Source organism: Lutra lutra, chromosome 8 (assembly GCF_902655055.1).
Source record: "Lutra lutra chromosome 8, mLutLut1.2, whole genome shotgun sequence".
NCBI lineage: Eukaryota > Metazoa > Chordata > Mammalia > Carnivora > Mustelidae > Lutra > Lutra lutra.
In genome coordinates this window covers 53,908,838-53,926,719 of record NC_062285.1, presented here as the reverse complement: position 1 = coordinate 53,926,719, position 17,882 = coordinate 53,908,838, and the positions used below count along the sequence as shown (strand labels likewise).

Sequence of the window (17,882 nt, the reverse complement as noted above, 5' to 3'; positions counted from 1 at the left end):
AAAACTATAACAAGAGATGAAGAAGGGCACTATATCATAATTAAGGGGTCCATCCAACAAGAAGATCTAACAATTATAAATATTTATGCCCCCAACTTGGGAGCACCCAAATATATGAAACAATTCATAACAAACATAAAGGAACTCATTGATAACAATATAATAATACTAGAGGACTTTAACACCCCACCTACATCAATGGATAGACAGATCATTTAAGCAGAATATCAATAAGGAAATAATGGCTTTGAATGACACACTAGACCAGATGGACTTAACAGATATATTCAGAACATTTCATCCTAAAACAGCAGAATATGTGTTCTTTTGGAGTGCACATGGAACATTCCCCAGAATTCCCCAGTGCACATCCTGGGTCACAATTCAGGCTTTAACAAATACAAAAAGTTGAGATCATACTATGCATGCTTCCAGGCCATATTACTATGGAACTTGAGGTCAAACACACACACAAATATGGAAAGGCCACTAAAAAAATGGAAGTTAAAGAACATCCTATTAAAGAATGAATGGGTTAGCCAGGAAATTAAAGAAGAAATAGAAAAATACGTGGAAACAAATGAAAATGAAAACACAACAGTCCATTGGGATGCAGCAAAGGCAGTCTTACGAGGGAAATATAAAGCGATGCAGGCTTGTCTCAAGAAGCAAGAAAAGTGGGGTGCCTGGGTGGCTCAGTGGGTTAAGCCGCTGCCTTCAGCTCAGGTCATGATCTCAGGGTCCTGGGATCGAGCCCCGCATCGGGCTCTCTGCTCAGCAGGGAGCCTGCTTCCTCCTCTCTCTCTGACTTGCCTCTCTGCCTGCTTGTGATCTCTCTCTGTCAAATAAATAAATAAAATCTTTAAAAAAAAAAGAAGCAAGAAAAGTCTCAAATACACAACTGAACCTTATGCCTAAGGGGGCTAGAAAAGGAAAAGCAAATAAAGCCTAAAGCCAGCAGAAAAGAAGTAATAAAGATTAGAACAGAAATAAATGATACAGAAACAAACAAAAAGCAGTAGAACAGATCAAAGAAACTAGGACATGGTTCTTTGAAAGAATTGATAAAATTGATAAACCCTTAGCCAAACTTATCAGAAAGAGAAAAGACCCAAATGAATAAATTATGAATGAGAGGGGAGAGATTACAACCAACACCACAGAAAATATAAATAACTATGAGAATATTATGAACACTTACATGCCAAAAAATTGGGCAATCTGGAAGAAATGCATAAATTCCTAGAACTATGTAAACTAGAGGAAGAAATACGAAATTTAAATAGACCCATAACCAGTAAAGAAATTGAATCAGTAATCAAGTAGTTCCCAACAAATAAAAGTCTAGGGCCAGATGGCTTCACAGGGGGAAGCATTTAAAGAAAAGTTTCTTCCCAAATTGCAGCCCCCCCCCCCCCAAAAAAATAGAAATGGAAGAAAAACTCCCAAACTCATTCTACCAGGCCAACATTACCTCAATTCCAAACCAGACAAAGATCCCATTAAAAAGGAGAATTCCAGGCCAATATCCCTGCTGAAGATGGATACAAAAATTCTCAGCAAGATACTAGCAAATAAAATCCAAGAGTACATTGAAAGAATTATTCACCATGATCAAGGGATTAATTCCTGAGCTTCAAGGGTGGTTCAATATTTTCAAATCAATCAATGTGATACAATGCATTAATAAAGAAAAGATAAGAACCATATGATCCTCTCAATAGATGCAGAAAAAGTATTTGAAAAAGTACAGCATCCATTCTTGATAAAAACCCTCAACAAAGTAGGAATGGAGGGAACATACCTCTACATCATAAAGGCCATATATGAAAGACACACAGCTAATATCATCCTCAGTGCAGAACAACTGAGAGCTTTTCCTCTACAGTCAGAAACAAGATAGGGATGCCCACTATCACCATTTTTTAAAGATTGTATTTATTTATTTGAGAGAGAGTGGGAGAGAGAGAGAGGACCTGAGCAGAGGGAGAGGGAGATGCAGACTTCCCGCCGAGCAGGGAGCTAAGTGAAATAAGTCCCTCAGAGAAGGACAAATACCATATGATATCACTCATATGTGGAATTTAAGATACAGAACAAATGAGCAAAGGGGGAAAAAAGAGAGCTAGATGCAAACCAAGAAACAGACCCTTAACTATAGAGAACAAACTGATGGCAACCAAAGAGGAGGTGGGGGGGGATTGGGTGAAATAGGTGATGGGGATTAAGGAGTGTGCTTGTTGTGATGAGCACAGGGTGATACAGGGAAGTATTGAATCACTGTACTGTATACCTGAAACTAATATTACACTGTACATTAACTAACTGGAATTTTTTTTTATTTTAATCTTTTTATTTTTGTGATGGCATTCCTGTAAATCTAAAGTTCATCTTTTCTAAAGTATTCTTTCAAGTGATTTGATTGGCCAAGATTCACTCATCAGATGCCCACTCTGCACCCTTGGAGGTTACACCCTTGCCCAGTGGATGTCTAGCTCTTCCTACCGCCATACCCTTATGCACACTAGTCCCTCCACTGAAATCATCCTTATCCACTTTCATACTGTTGCAATTCTTCATATACACTCTGACCTAGATCTGATGCCACTTCCTCCATGAAGCAAGCCTTCCTCTGATCTCTGCTGCAAAAAGGTACCTCTACTTTCTGAGAACTCAAAGCATTAATTTGTACTTCATGCATCTGTTCTTGTATGTGTTCTTTTTATGGGACCTATGTGCCCTAAATGGGTATTATGTATTTCTTGACATTATAAGCTATATTTTATTTGCTATTTTATTTCCTGTAGAACTTAGAAGTACCTCACATAAAATGTAATGTCAATAAAATGTTCATTGACTAGTTAGCTAAAAATGGGATGATTAATAAGTACATTAAGGCACATTCTTAAATCACCCCTTTTAAATTACTGTTTTTAAGTAGACTTATTTAAATAAAGGTAACATTTTTAACTTAAATTAATAATATTAATGACAATAGTACTGGATTGCCTCCAATCATTTTGAGGTCATTATATAAAACATATTTTCTTTTTTTTAATAAAATTTTTTACAAAACCCAAAAAACAAAAACAAAAAAAGAAAGGAATGAAATAATTAAAATAACATTGTAGAAAGACAAATCTGGAAACTTAAGTAATATGAACATTCAGGAGAAGAAGATAATTATGTAGTTTTTGTTTTGTCATATTCAAGTTGAGGTGAGGGGTTCCAAATCTGGACAATCACATTTCTTAAAAGGATGAACTTGATGATGATTTTAAGTACTGGATTAAAAATATATTCCTGTATAATAGAAAATATTGTGCTATTACTTATAGTAATTTTATAATTAGGATAAGAGCTCATTAAAAGCTGTTACCATTAGTTAATGCAGACTCTATGTGTGTGTATATGCGCGTGTCTGTGTGTTGAGTGGGAGGCAGAGAATGGGGGCTATGCCTGATTGTTTGATAGATGGGAGTGAGCACATCAGAGTAACATCTTTTCATCTTTTGCACAGGTTTATTATCTCATCACTGATATTGCCATCAGGATGACTTCTTGGTTTTATTCTATGCAATCTAAATTTTTGTCATGATTTTCTCAATGGTCATCATGTTAATACGAAGTCTTAGATGGATAAAAATACATTACTTTGGGGGAAACAATTAGTCTTTGTTTTTCTTCCTCTCTTTCATATGTATTTCAATGCCATGAAATCAGGATTAAACAGGAGTGGGGACAAGAGTGGTGGGCATGATGTTGTTTGAAATGCTAATAGGACATCTAGCTAAGTCCCTGGGTTTTAAATTCTATAGAATGAAATTCATATTAAGGTTACATTTTGATATAGTGGTAAGTGAACACATGATGGTAAGAGTTTAGGCATATTGATGATGGTATTATTAAGTAATTCCTGTACAGAAGTGAAAATAAAGAGGTAGGAAAGATACTCAGGTCAATAAAATAGGCATGAATAACAATAGGGAGTCATGAAACTCCAAGATCTATTCAGGCAGTGGGAGTAGTATAAGTTGGGTACAAATTGAAGGATATGAAGGGGTCAGACTTGAAGTTGGAAATATCTGTTATGGACCCAGATTATAAGAAGTTTATAAGTGGCTTAGATTATGAAAAGCTCATCGAGTTGTCTGGATTCTCTGCTTTATGAATTAGGACCACAAAATTTGGCTTACACATATGAATGGTTTCTTAGATGATAATTTAGTCTATCCACAGACAAAATGACTAATGCAGAGAAGGTTATTTTACATATTAATTTTGTAGTTATGTATACATAAGAGTTAGAATATATTTGATAATTTCCCCTGAATTCTTCTTAGATTTTTAAAGAAGATTTTATTGATTGATTGATTGATTGATTGATTTGAGAGAGATAGAGAGAGAGAGCAAGAGTGAGCAAGCAGGGAGAACAGCAGAGGGAGAAGGACAAGAAGACTCCATGCTGAGCACGGAGCCCAGTGTGGGGCTGGATCCCAAGATCCTGAAATCATGATCTGAGCTGAAATGAAGAGTCCAACACTTAACTGACTGAGCCACCCAGGCACCCCTCTTCTTAGATTTTTAAAAGGTATTTGATGACTCCAGAAAGATGAAAAGTGAATTGAAATCTTTTCAGAGTAAAGTAATATTCAGAAGATTACCATATAATGTATCTTTATTTTAATGAGCCATTTCAGAGTCTTTGTGAAAAAGAGGCTGGATTTACAGTGATTTAACAAGTATAAACAGATCTTCATAAACCTGTAGGGAGTCTTTCTCAAGCAATTTTGAATTATTTCTGCGCCAAAATTATGTCAGTGGAAACTTAGAAGGCTATAGGATATAGCCTCCATATGTCCAAAAACATGAAGAACCCGCTAACATCAGAGGATCCCCAAATATATTTGAACGGATTTTAATAACATAGTAACATAGGCTAAAGCCAACAGTCTAAAATTTAAGAAAAGGCTAAGTATAAAATACTGCAAACTGGGAAGGAATAATTGAAAATGTAGAAGAACGTGTAGAAAAAATCCACAGAACAAGAACAGTGAAAAGCTTAGGAACAATTCACATAAAGTCAAAACAGAACAAAGCAAAACAAAAGGTTTCTTTTGACTGCAAGATTATTAAGAGGCAATATGTGAAAAAAAAACTTTCAGTCTTATATGACTTAAAGAAGTGTAAGTCATAAGTAATTAGGGAGTAATATTTCAAGGGGATAGATTATATACAGCCTGATGTCAAAAGTTGGCAATAGATTGTTTGGCAGAGATCCTGGCAAGATAGAAATCGTTTAATTGCTCCTGAAGGGAGATCTTAATAATAAAAAAAAAAGGACACTGAATCCAGAAATGAGAAGACTATGGGGGCAATGGTGTATCTGTCTTTTAAAATTTTTAAAGGATATCATTTAAGGATCACATAGAGATGTCCAGTGCTGCTTCAGAAAGCAGAATTTTGGGTAGAGGCTCTGAAAGGTGGGTAGAAGTTTCAAAGAAGCCAACAATCAGGCATGTAGATGTTACAGAGAAACAAAAGGTAGCCTAATATAAAGAAAAAAAAAAAAACTTTCTAACAAGGAGTCTTGTCCAAAATAACTTTGTAATTGTCCCAAGAGCATTCAGCAAGTTCTCCTCACATAGTCCTCATGGGATGGCCCTGGAGTTTGCCTTTGTTACAAAATTATAATTGACTTATTTTCAGTCCTCTCTCAGAGGGACTTCTTCCTCCAAAAACTTTATTTAAAAACTTTATGCTGCAATTCTCTGAAATAGTTTCATGGGACTGGAAAAATCTTCGACGACCATGAATTCTGGCTGCTGCTATTTTTGTAGGAAGTCAGGGACTGGGGAGTTTTGTTACTGGTCTTAAATTTCTATTTTGTGGCCATCTTCATTCTAAGGCCTGCAAAACATGTCAGCATGGAGGCAGAGATTTTCATGCAGGTTGATTTCTTAGCTTCATTGGCTCTTATTTCAAATTTAGTAGGGAAATACTAATATTCTTAAAGAGAAAGCTTCCTAGTCCATCATCCTCACTCAGTGTTCAGGAAGACTGAATTATATTAAAGAAAAAGCAAACTTTAATAACAGGTAATGGAAAGTTATGGATCTATGGGCAATGGCACTAACAAAGAACATGGTCATGCCATGCTTAAGGAGGTTATTATTTTTTTTTGGGATTAGACATTGCTTGGGATGTTTAATTTTGTCATTGTCATTGATAGTTTTATTTTTAAAATACATCTTCTTTTCCAGATGAAAGGAAAAGAATTTGAATTTCTGTAGTGTCACATGAACAAGTTCACAAGATAGAAAAGAAATATAAGTTCAGGTAAGAATAATTAAAAAGAAATTGTACCTATTTTAGTCACTCAAAAAGATAGCCAAGGACATTTTATATATGGTTAAAAGACAGTTTTTGAGTATCAGAATGTGATATGCCATAAATTAAAAGTTATCAAGGTAAAAATAAATCTCAATGATTTATAGTCTATTGCTTGAAGAAAGACCATAACTAAATCAGACTGGGAATACGATAACTGAGGTTTAAAAGATAGTCTTAGTGATGTATATTCTATTATTTGTTTATCTCTCTTTTCTGTTGCTTAGAGAACTTCACAATCATAAAAATCTTGCATCATTGCTGTTTTGATTATTTTATACCTAGTATTGGCTATTTATCATTCATTTATGAATGGAGGGGAATCTTTCATCAGCCTTAGTCTATAATTTTGTATAAAAGTGATAAACAGTATTACTTTACTGTATTTTATTACTCTAGGTTAGAGCCATCTCCTTTTCCTTACAGGTACACTGATAACATTTTCTGAACCAAAAATTGTGACACAGTATTGTCAGAATGTAATATGGAACATTTAATGTCAGGATTGCTCTCAAAAGCCTGCCTATACTAAGGTTCCTATGGTCATAGAACCTCATAGCTAAAAGTTTTATTATCCACAGTTAAAAATAACATGTTTTTTAAAGGCTAGCAGTGAATTTATTTGCTTAATACTGGACATTTAGTGATGCATTAAATAAATGTAGTTGTAATATTATAATAAATACCTCATATCCAGGATCATATCATGCCACAAAACTAGTACTGCTATAATTTCTTTTTTTTTCTTCATATTCAGTGCCAGGCACAATGCTTGGCCCAGAACAGGTACTCAAAAATATTGAATAAACATATTAATGGATAATCAGACAAATGAAAATGTATATCCTTGAAATATTGATAGTTGTTTTCATTGATATAGTATCAAAAAAATGACATGATTTGGTATAAGAACTTAAGATTTTTTCTTCTCCTCCTCCTTTGTAAATAAGACCAAAGGACAAGACCTACAAATCTTGTGTCTCTTTGCAGAAAGAAGAGTTACGAGTGAAAAAAGGTTAGCATGTCTTAAAAGGGCTTCCTATTTTCTTTAACTGTCCTCTTTTCCCCCATTCCAAACCAGCAAATGAGGATTGGTGCTTGAAACTGATCTGTTCAGTTTTTTGCCTAAAAAAAGCTTTGTTCTATTAGTTCTAGAATAAAATATCAGCATCTTCATGTGTGTTAAACTGTAAACCTAATTCATCCCCCTGCCTCCTAATAAAAACCAAATTACTATACAATTACTTGAATGGATTTCCAAAAGTGGTGGGACAGTAGAGTGAAGACTTAGAATAGTGCTATATTTCATTTGTCATTTGTTCCTCTTAATTTGAATCTATATGAATTAATTTCATGCCCTTCTTTGACAGAGTTGTTGGGAGAGGCAACAAATGAAAGAAGCAAAGAAAGTCATGAAGGCTTTGGGATCTGAGGGATTTTTGTAGACAGTCAAAAAACAAAAAAGTAAACCTCTTACAATTGAGGGAGGATAGAGAGTCAGGAGAAACTCTGAATACTCTCTAATTTGACTGCTACTGTATCACTCATATCAAGTTCAATAAAGACATTTTGTGGATCATTTGCTGGTTTTTCTTATCTGTACCTCTCCTTGAAAGCATAAATTACACTTGTTTTAAATGCTACCAAAGAAGAAAAGATGTGTGAGGTCATCCTTAATTGACACCAGCTGTGTTCTTTCATAGGAAAATACAAAAATATCTCACATTAACCAATGTTGCCTTGATTGCTTAGCAGGTAACCCCAAATAGGTTAATTTAGATATTTCTAGAAAATCAAATTTTATTTTTAAAACTACTGAGCTTTGACCATCAGGTTAAGAGTTTAATAAAATGTGGGGCACCTGGGTGGCTCAATGGGTTAAAGCCTCTGCCTTCGGCTTGGGTCATGATCCCGGGGTCCTGGGATTGAGCCCTGATCAGGCTCTCTGCTCGGCAGGGAGCCTGATTCCTCCTCTCTCTCTCTCTGCCTACTTGTGATCTCTGTCAAATAAATAAATAAAAAAAATCTTAAAAAAAAGTTTAATAAAACTTGCTCTTTAATCTAATACATTCTTTTTACACTTTGAAGTTTCTAATTTTTTCTCAAGTTTAGAAGTTGGAGATGACATGGATTTCTTGACAGATTTATACAGAGAAAAACAATAGCAACAAACTTTACAGGATACAAATTATAAAGGCATCGATCACATTTTATTTTGCATTTAAATAAAATTAGACTTTTTCCAGAAGTTAAAGTCTGCTTTTATTTTTAAAGATCTCAAATAAGACAGTTAACTCCTCAGTAACTTACTTGCTGTTGTAAGAGCTCTTTTTGGTAGAAAGTTCATATTATCTTGAAAAGAACTTGTATCTTTCTTTTGCTAGATTAATTATGTTTACTGTTTTGAAGCAAAGTATTATTATAAAAATGAATATAAAATGATAAATGAAATTTAAGGAAGTGTCTTTTTCTTAATATGAAGAGTTAGACTTTAGTACTTTGAAATCACAAATGACATCTTGCAAACCATCTGTATGACAAGATAGAAAGACATAAGGATATATCAGACTTCGTTGTGTTGAAATTCACAGTAAACTTGAATACAAAATATTTCACCTTGAGTTCAAATTCTAGTTTCAACCTTAACCAGTTGTGTTGCCTTAACCAGTTTTGTTACCTTAGACACGTCAAATATCTCTCATCTTGAATTTTCTCATGTGTGTAAACTTAATGGGACTTAACTTGAAAGTATTCTGTCAACTATAAGTTTTTTTTTTTAATGTAAAGTATTATACGTGATGGTAGAGAAATAGTGGAAACTTTATCTGTTGACTTTCTATTATACTTTAAAGCAGAAATTTGCCATGGGTGACAAGGGCGGAGACAACCACTCAGAAGTGACTGACTTCATTCTTGTAGGCATCAGGGTCCGTCCAGAGCTCCACAGTCTCCTCTTCCTACTATTCCTGATTGTTTATGGGATGGTCCTTCTGGGGAACCTTAGCATGATTGGCATCATTGTGACTGATCCCCGGCTGAACACACCAATGTATTTCTTCCTAGGCAATCTCTCCATCATTGACCTCTCCTACTCCACTGTGATTGTACCTAAAGCCATGGTCAACATCCTGTCTCAGAGAAAGACCATATCTTTTGCAGGTTGTGTGGCTCAGCTATTTTTTTATGCACTCTTCATGGTCACAGAGGCTTTTGTCCTGGCAGCCATGGCCTATGACCGCTTCATTGCCATCTGCAACCCACTCCTCTACACTGTCCGCATGTCAAGAAGCCTCTGTATCCAGTTGGTGGCTGGTTCCTATCTCTGTGGCTGGGTCAGTTCCATCCTTCAAATCAGTGTAACCTTCTCAATGTCTTTCTGTGCTTCCCGAGTCATTGATCACTTCTACTGTGATTCCAACCCAATTGAGAAGATCTCCTGTTCCAATATCTTTATGAATAAGATGGTGTCATTTAGTCTGGCTGTGCTCATTATTTTGCCCACAATAGTTGTTATTGTGGTATCTTATATGTATATTGTGTCTGCAGTCTTAAAAATCCGCTCCAGTGAAGGGAGGAAGAAAGCCTTCTCCACTTGCAGCTCCCACTTGGGGGTTGTAAGTTTGCTCTATGGGACTGTCTCCTTTGTCTACCTCACACCTCCAAGTAACCCTGAACTTCGTAAAGTGGCTTCAGTGTGTTACATTTTGTTCACACCTATGCTGAACCCTTTAATCTACTCTCTAAGAAATAAGGATGTTAAAGATGCCATGAAAAAAGTCCTATGGAAGAAAAAAGTTGTACTTTAAATCTGCTTCCACCTGTTCTACTGTTTCTTGTACCAACTGATTTTGTCTCCTTGATCTTCTAGACTGAGGCATTTAAAGCTCAGGTTTATTTAAAAAATAAAAAAAAACCCACCCCCTCAAGGAAAAATGCACCTCAACTGTTTTATTCCACAGCATTAATAACATCCTGTAAAGAAAGCTTGAAATAACATATTCACTTTTTCTCAAGGCAATGTTAAATCTGAAAATTCTGGACACCATGGAAATCTGCTGCATTTCTATAAAGGGTTATGTATTTCTCACTCTGTAGGCAATAATATGTTATGCGAATGGGGAAGTATAGAATTTTATAGTTTTGCTTCCCTATGTAAGTAAAATAGAAATGCAGAAAATACCTGATATAATGATTAACTTAGAAACTGTGTGACCCAATGGTTTATATGCAAATGGTAGTTAGTATAAATGTTAGTGTTATGCTTTGTTTTCTATGTCAGGCAAAAGATAAGAGAGCATGTGGATATAAAGAGGAGGAAAGGGAAAGGTAGAATAACCAGTGATCTTTGTTGAATTATAGTGGCCAAAGAAGAAACATGTGAAAATTGCATTATTTTGTAAATTAAGACATTTTATTTGATTTTCTTTGAATGATGCCCATTACTGTTAGAGTGTCACTCTGTTGTGGACCTAACAAGTGCAGGTTACAGTCATCTCTACTTTGTTATTATACAATGAAAACATTTTAGGATGTTTACGATATTTTACAACTCATGCTCTCTAAGTTTTGGATAATATGCAGTTAGTGAAAGCATCATATTGAAATGAAATTAGCTTGAGAATCTTAGTTAAAAATATCATAAGGCCTTACAATAACTTTAATGAGTGTGTGCATGCATGTGTTATGTTTGTGTATGTAAGAGTGTGTTTATTAGCTTGGTTAAGGAGTAATAAAATTGTTATTAGTGCTAAGCATCAAATGTCAATTGAGAGAAGAGTGGTTAATGCAGCAGTAACCCACAGATTTGACAGGTATCAAAGGAAGCTAAGTTCTAGAGAAAATCATAACAGGTCACTATTTTTACAAGTGCTCTAAGTAATACTTCAGCAAAAACAGTTAATGCTTAAGTCCAAACAAAATCAAATGTGGAAAAAAGCTAAACCTAAGAAATAAGATATAGTGACCAGTTTTGTCCACATACATAGGTATTGTGAAAGCCTAAAACGTGGGTATCTGATTATGCCTTTTTTTTTTTTCCAGTTTTTGTTTAGATAGCAAAGCTTTCTTTGATGAATGCACAGGCATTCATTTTGTGGGCTAACATTTATTAGGGTTAGAGATTTGATTAATAATTATATAAGAAAGAGATCAGCAAAATTATTTTAAAATATCAAGGTTATATTTATCTGCTCCTCCCTAAACCTGTGGATCTACCATTATTTTTGGTACTCAGAGGCAACCATTTAATTGATATTTCAGAAAAACATTATTTGAGAGCAAAATAGGAATCCAAATCAGTTTGGGAAAGTGATCATTGTCCTCGATTATTATTAGTCTGGAAAATACCCTTTTTAGGTTTAGGTTTTATATATTTCCATTGGATGCCCATTACTGTTAGAGTGTAACTCTGTTGTAGACCTAACAAGTGCAGGTTACTAAGAACTGTTGGGAAAAGGCAATAGAATATTGGATAAAAATAGAGCCTAGATTCCTTTGCTTTAATTTTTGTCTGGTTGATTCATATTTCCTGTTTTGTAACCTTAACAGATAAAAGTATTCCAGTGTATAACCTCACAAGTGACACTGCTGAAACCACTTCAAATGTTTGAAGGAATCTGGGAAAGTTGAAAACCAAGGCAGAATACTTCCAAAGGTGCTCAATAAGGTCTTTATAATTTTCTTTCAATTGCCATAAACACTTTCTTTGGTAATTTTTTTTTCTGGGTCTTCTACGAGAAGTAGTGCCTAATTTACATAATTTATATCTTTCTTGTTACTTGTGCCATCAAGATGCCATTGGAACATCTCAATGTCTTACCAACCTTATGTTGGCTTTCACTGACGAATTCTTTTTTTTAAAAAAATGATGCATGGATTGCTTATGAAGCACTGCTACATCCAAAAGACTTTGAAGATTACATTCTGCAACAAAGACATCACAAGTTGTTATTTAGGGGTGACTTTAAAATTGTACACAAAAATCCACATGGAGAAATCTTTTAATACTGATAGCATCTTGAGAGGCTGAAGATTGAACTCACTTTCTCAAACACTATTAACTTATTTGTTGTGTTGTACTGCAGGATTCATCTTTCTTGATTAACAAGTTTTTGGATATGCATGTATATTAATTGCCCTATAACATCATGTATTGCATTTTGTCTTTAAATTTTATGTATTGTTGATGGTTACCGAATATTTAGTGTAATGATGCAGAACTTTGGTGAAGGCATTTATAATAATATTTTCTATTGCCAGGATGTTAACATTCTCTGACTCTGATAGTTGTAAATGGTAATTAAGCACTGATTTGAAATTCACTAACATAGGTTAAAATGACTACATTAAGCATCTGTGGACAAGCACCCAGAGCTTGCTTCAATGTCTTTTCCTTAAGATAATTTCCACTTCTTATTATGAGATTTCACCTTTTTATGATGATTGGAGAAGCTGAGCTGATTAGATATTGTAAAATATGGTAATGTTGGGTTGACATTGGATTGTTTGTTATACTTATTCTTGCATGTTGATCATCAGATGTAATTTTGTCCAGTCCCCTGAAAGCAATGTTGGTCATAAAATCAATAAAAGTTTTGAATGTGTGTAAGCTATTATTCTAGAGATCTGAGAGGACAAAGCTACTTACTTGTGAAGCCTAGCAAGGGAGAGGAAGAGGAAAGAGATGGGATAAGAAAAAAGCAATGTATGGGGTGCCTGGGTGGCTCAGTGGGTTAAAGCGTCTGCCTTTGGTTCGGGTCGTGATCTCAGGATCCTGGGCTAGAGCCCTGCATTGGGCTCTCTGCTCAGTGGGGAGACTGCTTCCCTTCCTCTCTCTCTGCCTACTTGTGATCTCTGTAAAATAAATAAATAAAATCATTAAAAAAAGAAAAAAAGGAATGTATCCTCGAAGTGAACACATGAAAAATGGAATTAGTTTCAAAGTAATTTCTTAATTATTTCAATTTTGTAAACAAACAAAAAAGGAAAACAAGAACTTTAACCAAATACTGATTTTCCTATTTGTTCATTTTTATGAAATATGGCTTCTAGGTTTTGAAATAGTTTCTTTTACCCTTACCAACATTTAAAAATCATCTATTTAATTACATTGTTTGGCACTGGGACAACTGCCATCAGTTTATTCAACTGAATGTCTTGTACTTAGGTTGCTTTTGTGGCATAAATTAACTTTGGATGACTTAAATGAAACCTAAATAATTAGACATGCAAATTTTGTTTGGTTCTGTCTGCACATCCACAATTGTAAAGCTGGAAAGGGTGAGTTGTTTAGTCAGTGTTACAGGAAATTAGAAAGTGAGAAATCGGCAAAGAATTTCTAAATAGGATCTAAATATCTTTAATCCCATGCTATTGGAAATATTTACTGCATAAAAGTTCAGTGGTGAAGGGAGCGGCATTTAACTTTAATGTCTCACATCAACATCCTTAGAGAGAAGTATCAAGATGTTTTGGAAGCTAAGGGTTGTCGCTCTTGTCACTGAGGACGGGAAGATTTTCTGATACCTCAGGGGCACCTAACCCGGGTGTATGAGACCAGAACATCAATGGTTAATCCTCCTCAGCATCACTGTCTCCTAAAGAGATTGAATTTAAGTTTTCTCAGTGTTATTAGTGTCCCAACTTCTTTAGAGCCATCCAATATTAATTACTGGGTTGTACTTATCAATCCAGCAAACCATTAGACTAGTTGCATGAATCAGCACATTAATTTAAAAATCTCTGGTAAGTACAAATTCTACCCAGTATCTATCTCACCACTAAAAGAGCCCTCAAAATTCATTCATGTCAACATATATTGCATTTTGCCAGGATATATCCAAAAAACAGTCAAATTTTAAAGCCAGTCTTTTGCAAATTCTGCCTCTGCTTTGGAGCGCTATTCCCCTCGCAGCATGCTGGGTTCTGATTCTGGTAACTGCACTCATGAAAATTAGGAGTAGGATGGATGTAACGGGAATTTAGCTTCTTCTTTCAAGGAATGTCCTCAGGAGTCCTAGTGTCTTAGAGCAGGTAGAAAATAGCTCCATCAGGGAAATGAGTGTGTTTGTTTCCTATGCAAATGTGGTTGGGGTAGAGTGTCAAAAATATCAGGATATTCAAATTGTTGCAAATAATCTACATACCCAGATGTCCAGAGTTTATTTGTGTAAGAGATGTCACAGGTATGAACTGAGATATTTTGTAATCAGCAAAACTAAAAAATCATACTCTGGGGTTTAAGTTTTCTGCTATTTTAATCTTTGCAGTTCAAAATATGAGATTAACGGTGACAGAAATTTCCTATACAAGGGTGTGAATTTATTTATTTATTTATTCATTATCTATTTATTTATTTTTAAATTTTATTTATTTATTTAAGAGGAAGAGAATGAGAGAGAGAGAGAGAGAGAGCGCACAAGAGGGAGAAAGTCAGAGGGAGACACAGACTGTCTGCCAAGCAGGGCACCTGATGCAGGACTCCATCCCTGCACTCCGGGATCATGATCCAAGCCAAAGACAGTCGCTCAACCAGCTGAGCAACCCAGGTGCCCTAAGGGTGTGAATTTAAAAATATGAGCTTAATTTTTAAGTTATCAGAAGTACTTATACTATGTTGTAGTCTTTTAATCAATCATGTCATACTTTTATCTCATGACGCTGACTATAAGGTTTATCACATTCTTGCTTTCATGGGCACATGATTCCATTTAACCATTTAATTAATGTCATAAGTTAATAGACAATTTTGCCACAAATGGTGTGAATGTTTAGGTTCTATTCCCAATATAAAATGGAGTTTCTTTTTCTTACAGTTTTCGCTAATTTTACCTGATTCAGTTATATCCGTGTACTCTGAAGTCAATTTGACTATTTGTTTAGAGTTTTGGGTACAAGTAATAAAAACTAAGTAACCTAGACAGAAAGTTATTTATTAGAAAGGTAAGAGTATTGGTGACATACAGAATTGATATGCAGAAGAAAAAGATTTAAAATAGGGTAAGACTAAACACACTGCAGAGAATGAAGTAGGACATAGAGGTGAGGTATTGCAGGGACCCTTTGGAAGAGAATGTCACAAGTTAGAAATCGTGTTATTATCTGAGTCACTCTGCTGAATTCAAATTCTGGTGAGGAAGCATTTTCTTGCCCTTCCTCTGTTATGGGCCCATCCATTCACTAAAGGAAGATGGGATACCTTGACTGAGTCCAGTAGACTATCAAACTGGAAACTGTTAATGCCTCAAAAATAAATCAGGCATTGTTGAGAAAGAGGAAATGGAAACCAGATAGGAAAAAAAGCAATACATAGCCATGATACGGTTTTAATTCTCAATTCTTGGAGGACATTCTAACTGGGTGATGCTTAAATAATAATAATTTTGTCAGAAAATTATTATTATTGGGCTGCCCAGCATTTAAACATCTCTCTCTATTTGGGAAACTGCCTGTGTACAATTATTGGTGGGGAATATACCCTCACTACTTTTAAGGGAAATCTGAAGATTGAAAACCTTATCTCTCTGTTCCTGGAAGCTAGGACATGGGTATATGACCAGGAGTCAGACAATTTGATGCTTTTGCCTGGGACTTTGAATTTTAGAGAATAGTGGTAAGAAAATTCAAAGAAAACTTTGAATTTTAGAGAAGAGTGGTAAGAAAATTTAGCAGTTTACAATGAAGAGTATTGGTAGTGATGACAGGATCTAATGAATGAAAATCTTTGCCATATTTCTTGTGGTGCCATTTCACTGTCCTGTAGTATTGATGGTGACACAATTGTGGTTCCCAATACCGAGGAGAATAGTGGTGGCATTTTTGACTGTGTGTCTGGATGTTCAGAATTAGTTTCTACTCACTTTCCAAGTGAGATTTTTTGTCTTTCTGTGAATTTTGTGGGTTTCCCATATATATTTATTTTTTAAACAGCTTTATTGAGGTCTGTTTGATATAGAAACTGCACATATTTAATATACACAATTTAATTAATTTGGAAATATGCATACACTAGGGAAGCCATCACTATCATCAAGATTGCAAACATACACATCACCTCCAACAGTTTCTTCCTGCTCATTTTTTTTTGTTTCTGTTTTTTTTTTAATAGTTTAAAAATTTATTTGATGGAGAGATAGAGAGCACAAGTAGACAGAGAAGTGAGCAGAGGGATAGGGAGAAGCAGGCTCTCTGCTGAGTAGGGAGTCTGATGCTGGGCTTGATTCCATGACCCTGGGATCATGACCTGAGCAGAAGATAGCAGCTTAAACTGACTGAACCACCCAGGTGCCCCTGTTCAGTTTGGTTTTGTTTCCTTGCTTGGTTGTTGATGTTTTAAGATTTTATATATTTGAGACAGAGAGAGAGCAGAAGGAAGGGGTAGGTGTGGGGAAGAGGGAGAAGCAGATTCCTCACTGAGCAGGGAGCCTGACTCGATCCTGGGACCCTAACTAAGATCGTCACCTGAGCTGAAGGCAGATGCTTAACCAACTGAGCCACCCAGGAGCCTCTAGGTTGTTTGAATGGTTAATATGAATGAATATTTAAGGATCTATCTTTCAAAAAATCTGAAGTGCACCATATGAATTATAAACTATAGGCACTTGCTAACCAAAATAAGCCAGCCACAGAAGAACAAAAAGTTCATGATTCCACTTGCTGAGTTATCTAAAATAGTTAAGCTTATAGAAATAGAGTCAAATGGTCATTGTTAGAGGCTAGGGGAAAAGAAAATTGTGAGTTGTTTCCCACGTGTCAAGCAACAGTTATGCAACGTGAGTCAGTTTTAGAGATCTGTACAGCGTAGTGCCTATAGTTAATTCAGTATTGTGCACTGAAAAATTTGGTAAGAGGCTAGATCTCATGCAGTTTGTTCTCCCTACTTCTTTAGCCATTCTTTTATTGTTGAGTATTCACTTTGTTTATGTTTTTGCTACTAATAAACATCTTCCTGCACACATAATTATGTATTGCCAGATTGCTTTTGTGTATGAAACACATTCCCAACAAGCAAAATTGTTAAATCAAAACTTTTATGCATTTCCATTTTTGTAGATGTTTAATAGATGTTTCTTAATTGTTTTCCTCAAAAAATGTGTATCATATGTCATATTGCATGGAATGCATGCATCTCCTTGTCTTTTTTTTTTTCAAAGACATCTATTTATTTATTTGACAGAGAGAGAGAGGGAGAGAGAGAGATCACAAGTAGGCAGAGAGGCAGAGAGAGAGGAGGAAGCAGGCTCCCCGCCGAGCAGAGAGCCCAATGCGGGGCTCGATCCCAGGACCCTGAGACCATGACCTGAGCCGAAGGCAGAGGCTTTAACCCACTGAGCCACCCAGGTGCCCCACATCTTCTTGTCTTATATCACCACCAGCACTGGGTGCTAGCAATCTTAATTTTGTCAATCAGATGGGCGAAGAATGCATTGCCCACAGTACTGTTGCACTAGGACACTTCCAACATTTTTGCTCTTATTGTTCTGATATTTGAATGT

General features: G+C 35.4%; 1 protein-coding gene across 1 annotated transcript; it reads left to right on the top strand.

Annotated features, from left to right (window-relative positions):
- The first annotated feature begins 9,254 nt into the window (after positions 1-9,254).
- LOC125107781 (olfactory receptor 9K2-like) lies at positions 9,255-10,196 on the top strand. Its single transcript, XM_047743173.1, has one exon. It carries the CDS (start codon positions 9,255-9,257, stop codon positions 10,194-10,196), a length of 942 nt encoding a protein of 313 aa, XP_047599129.1.
- Positions 10,197-17,882: the final 7,686 nt, after the last annotated feature.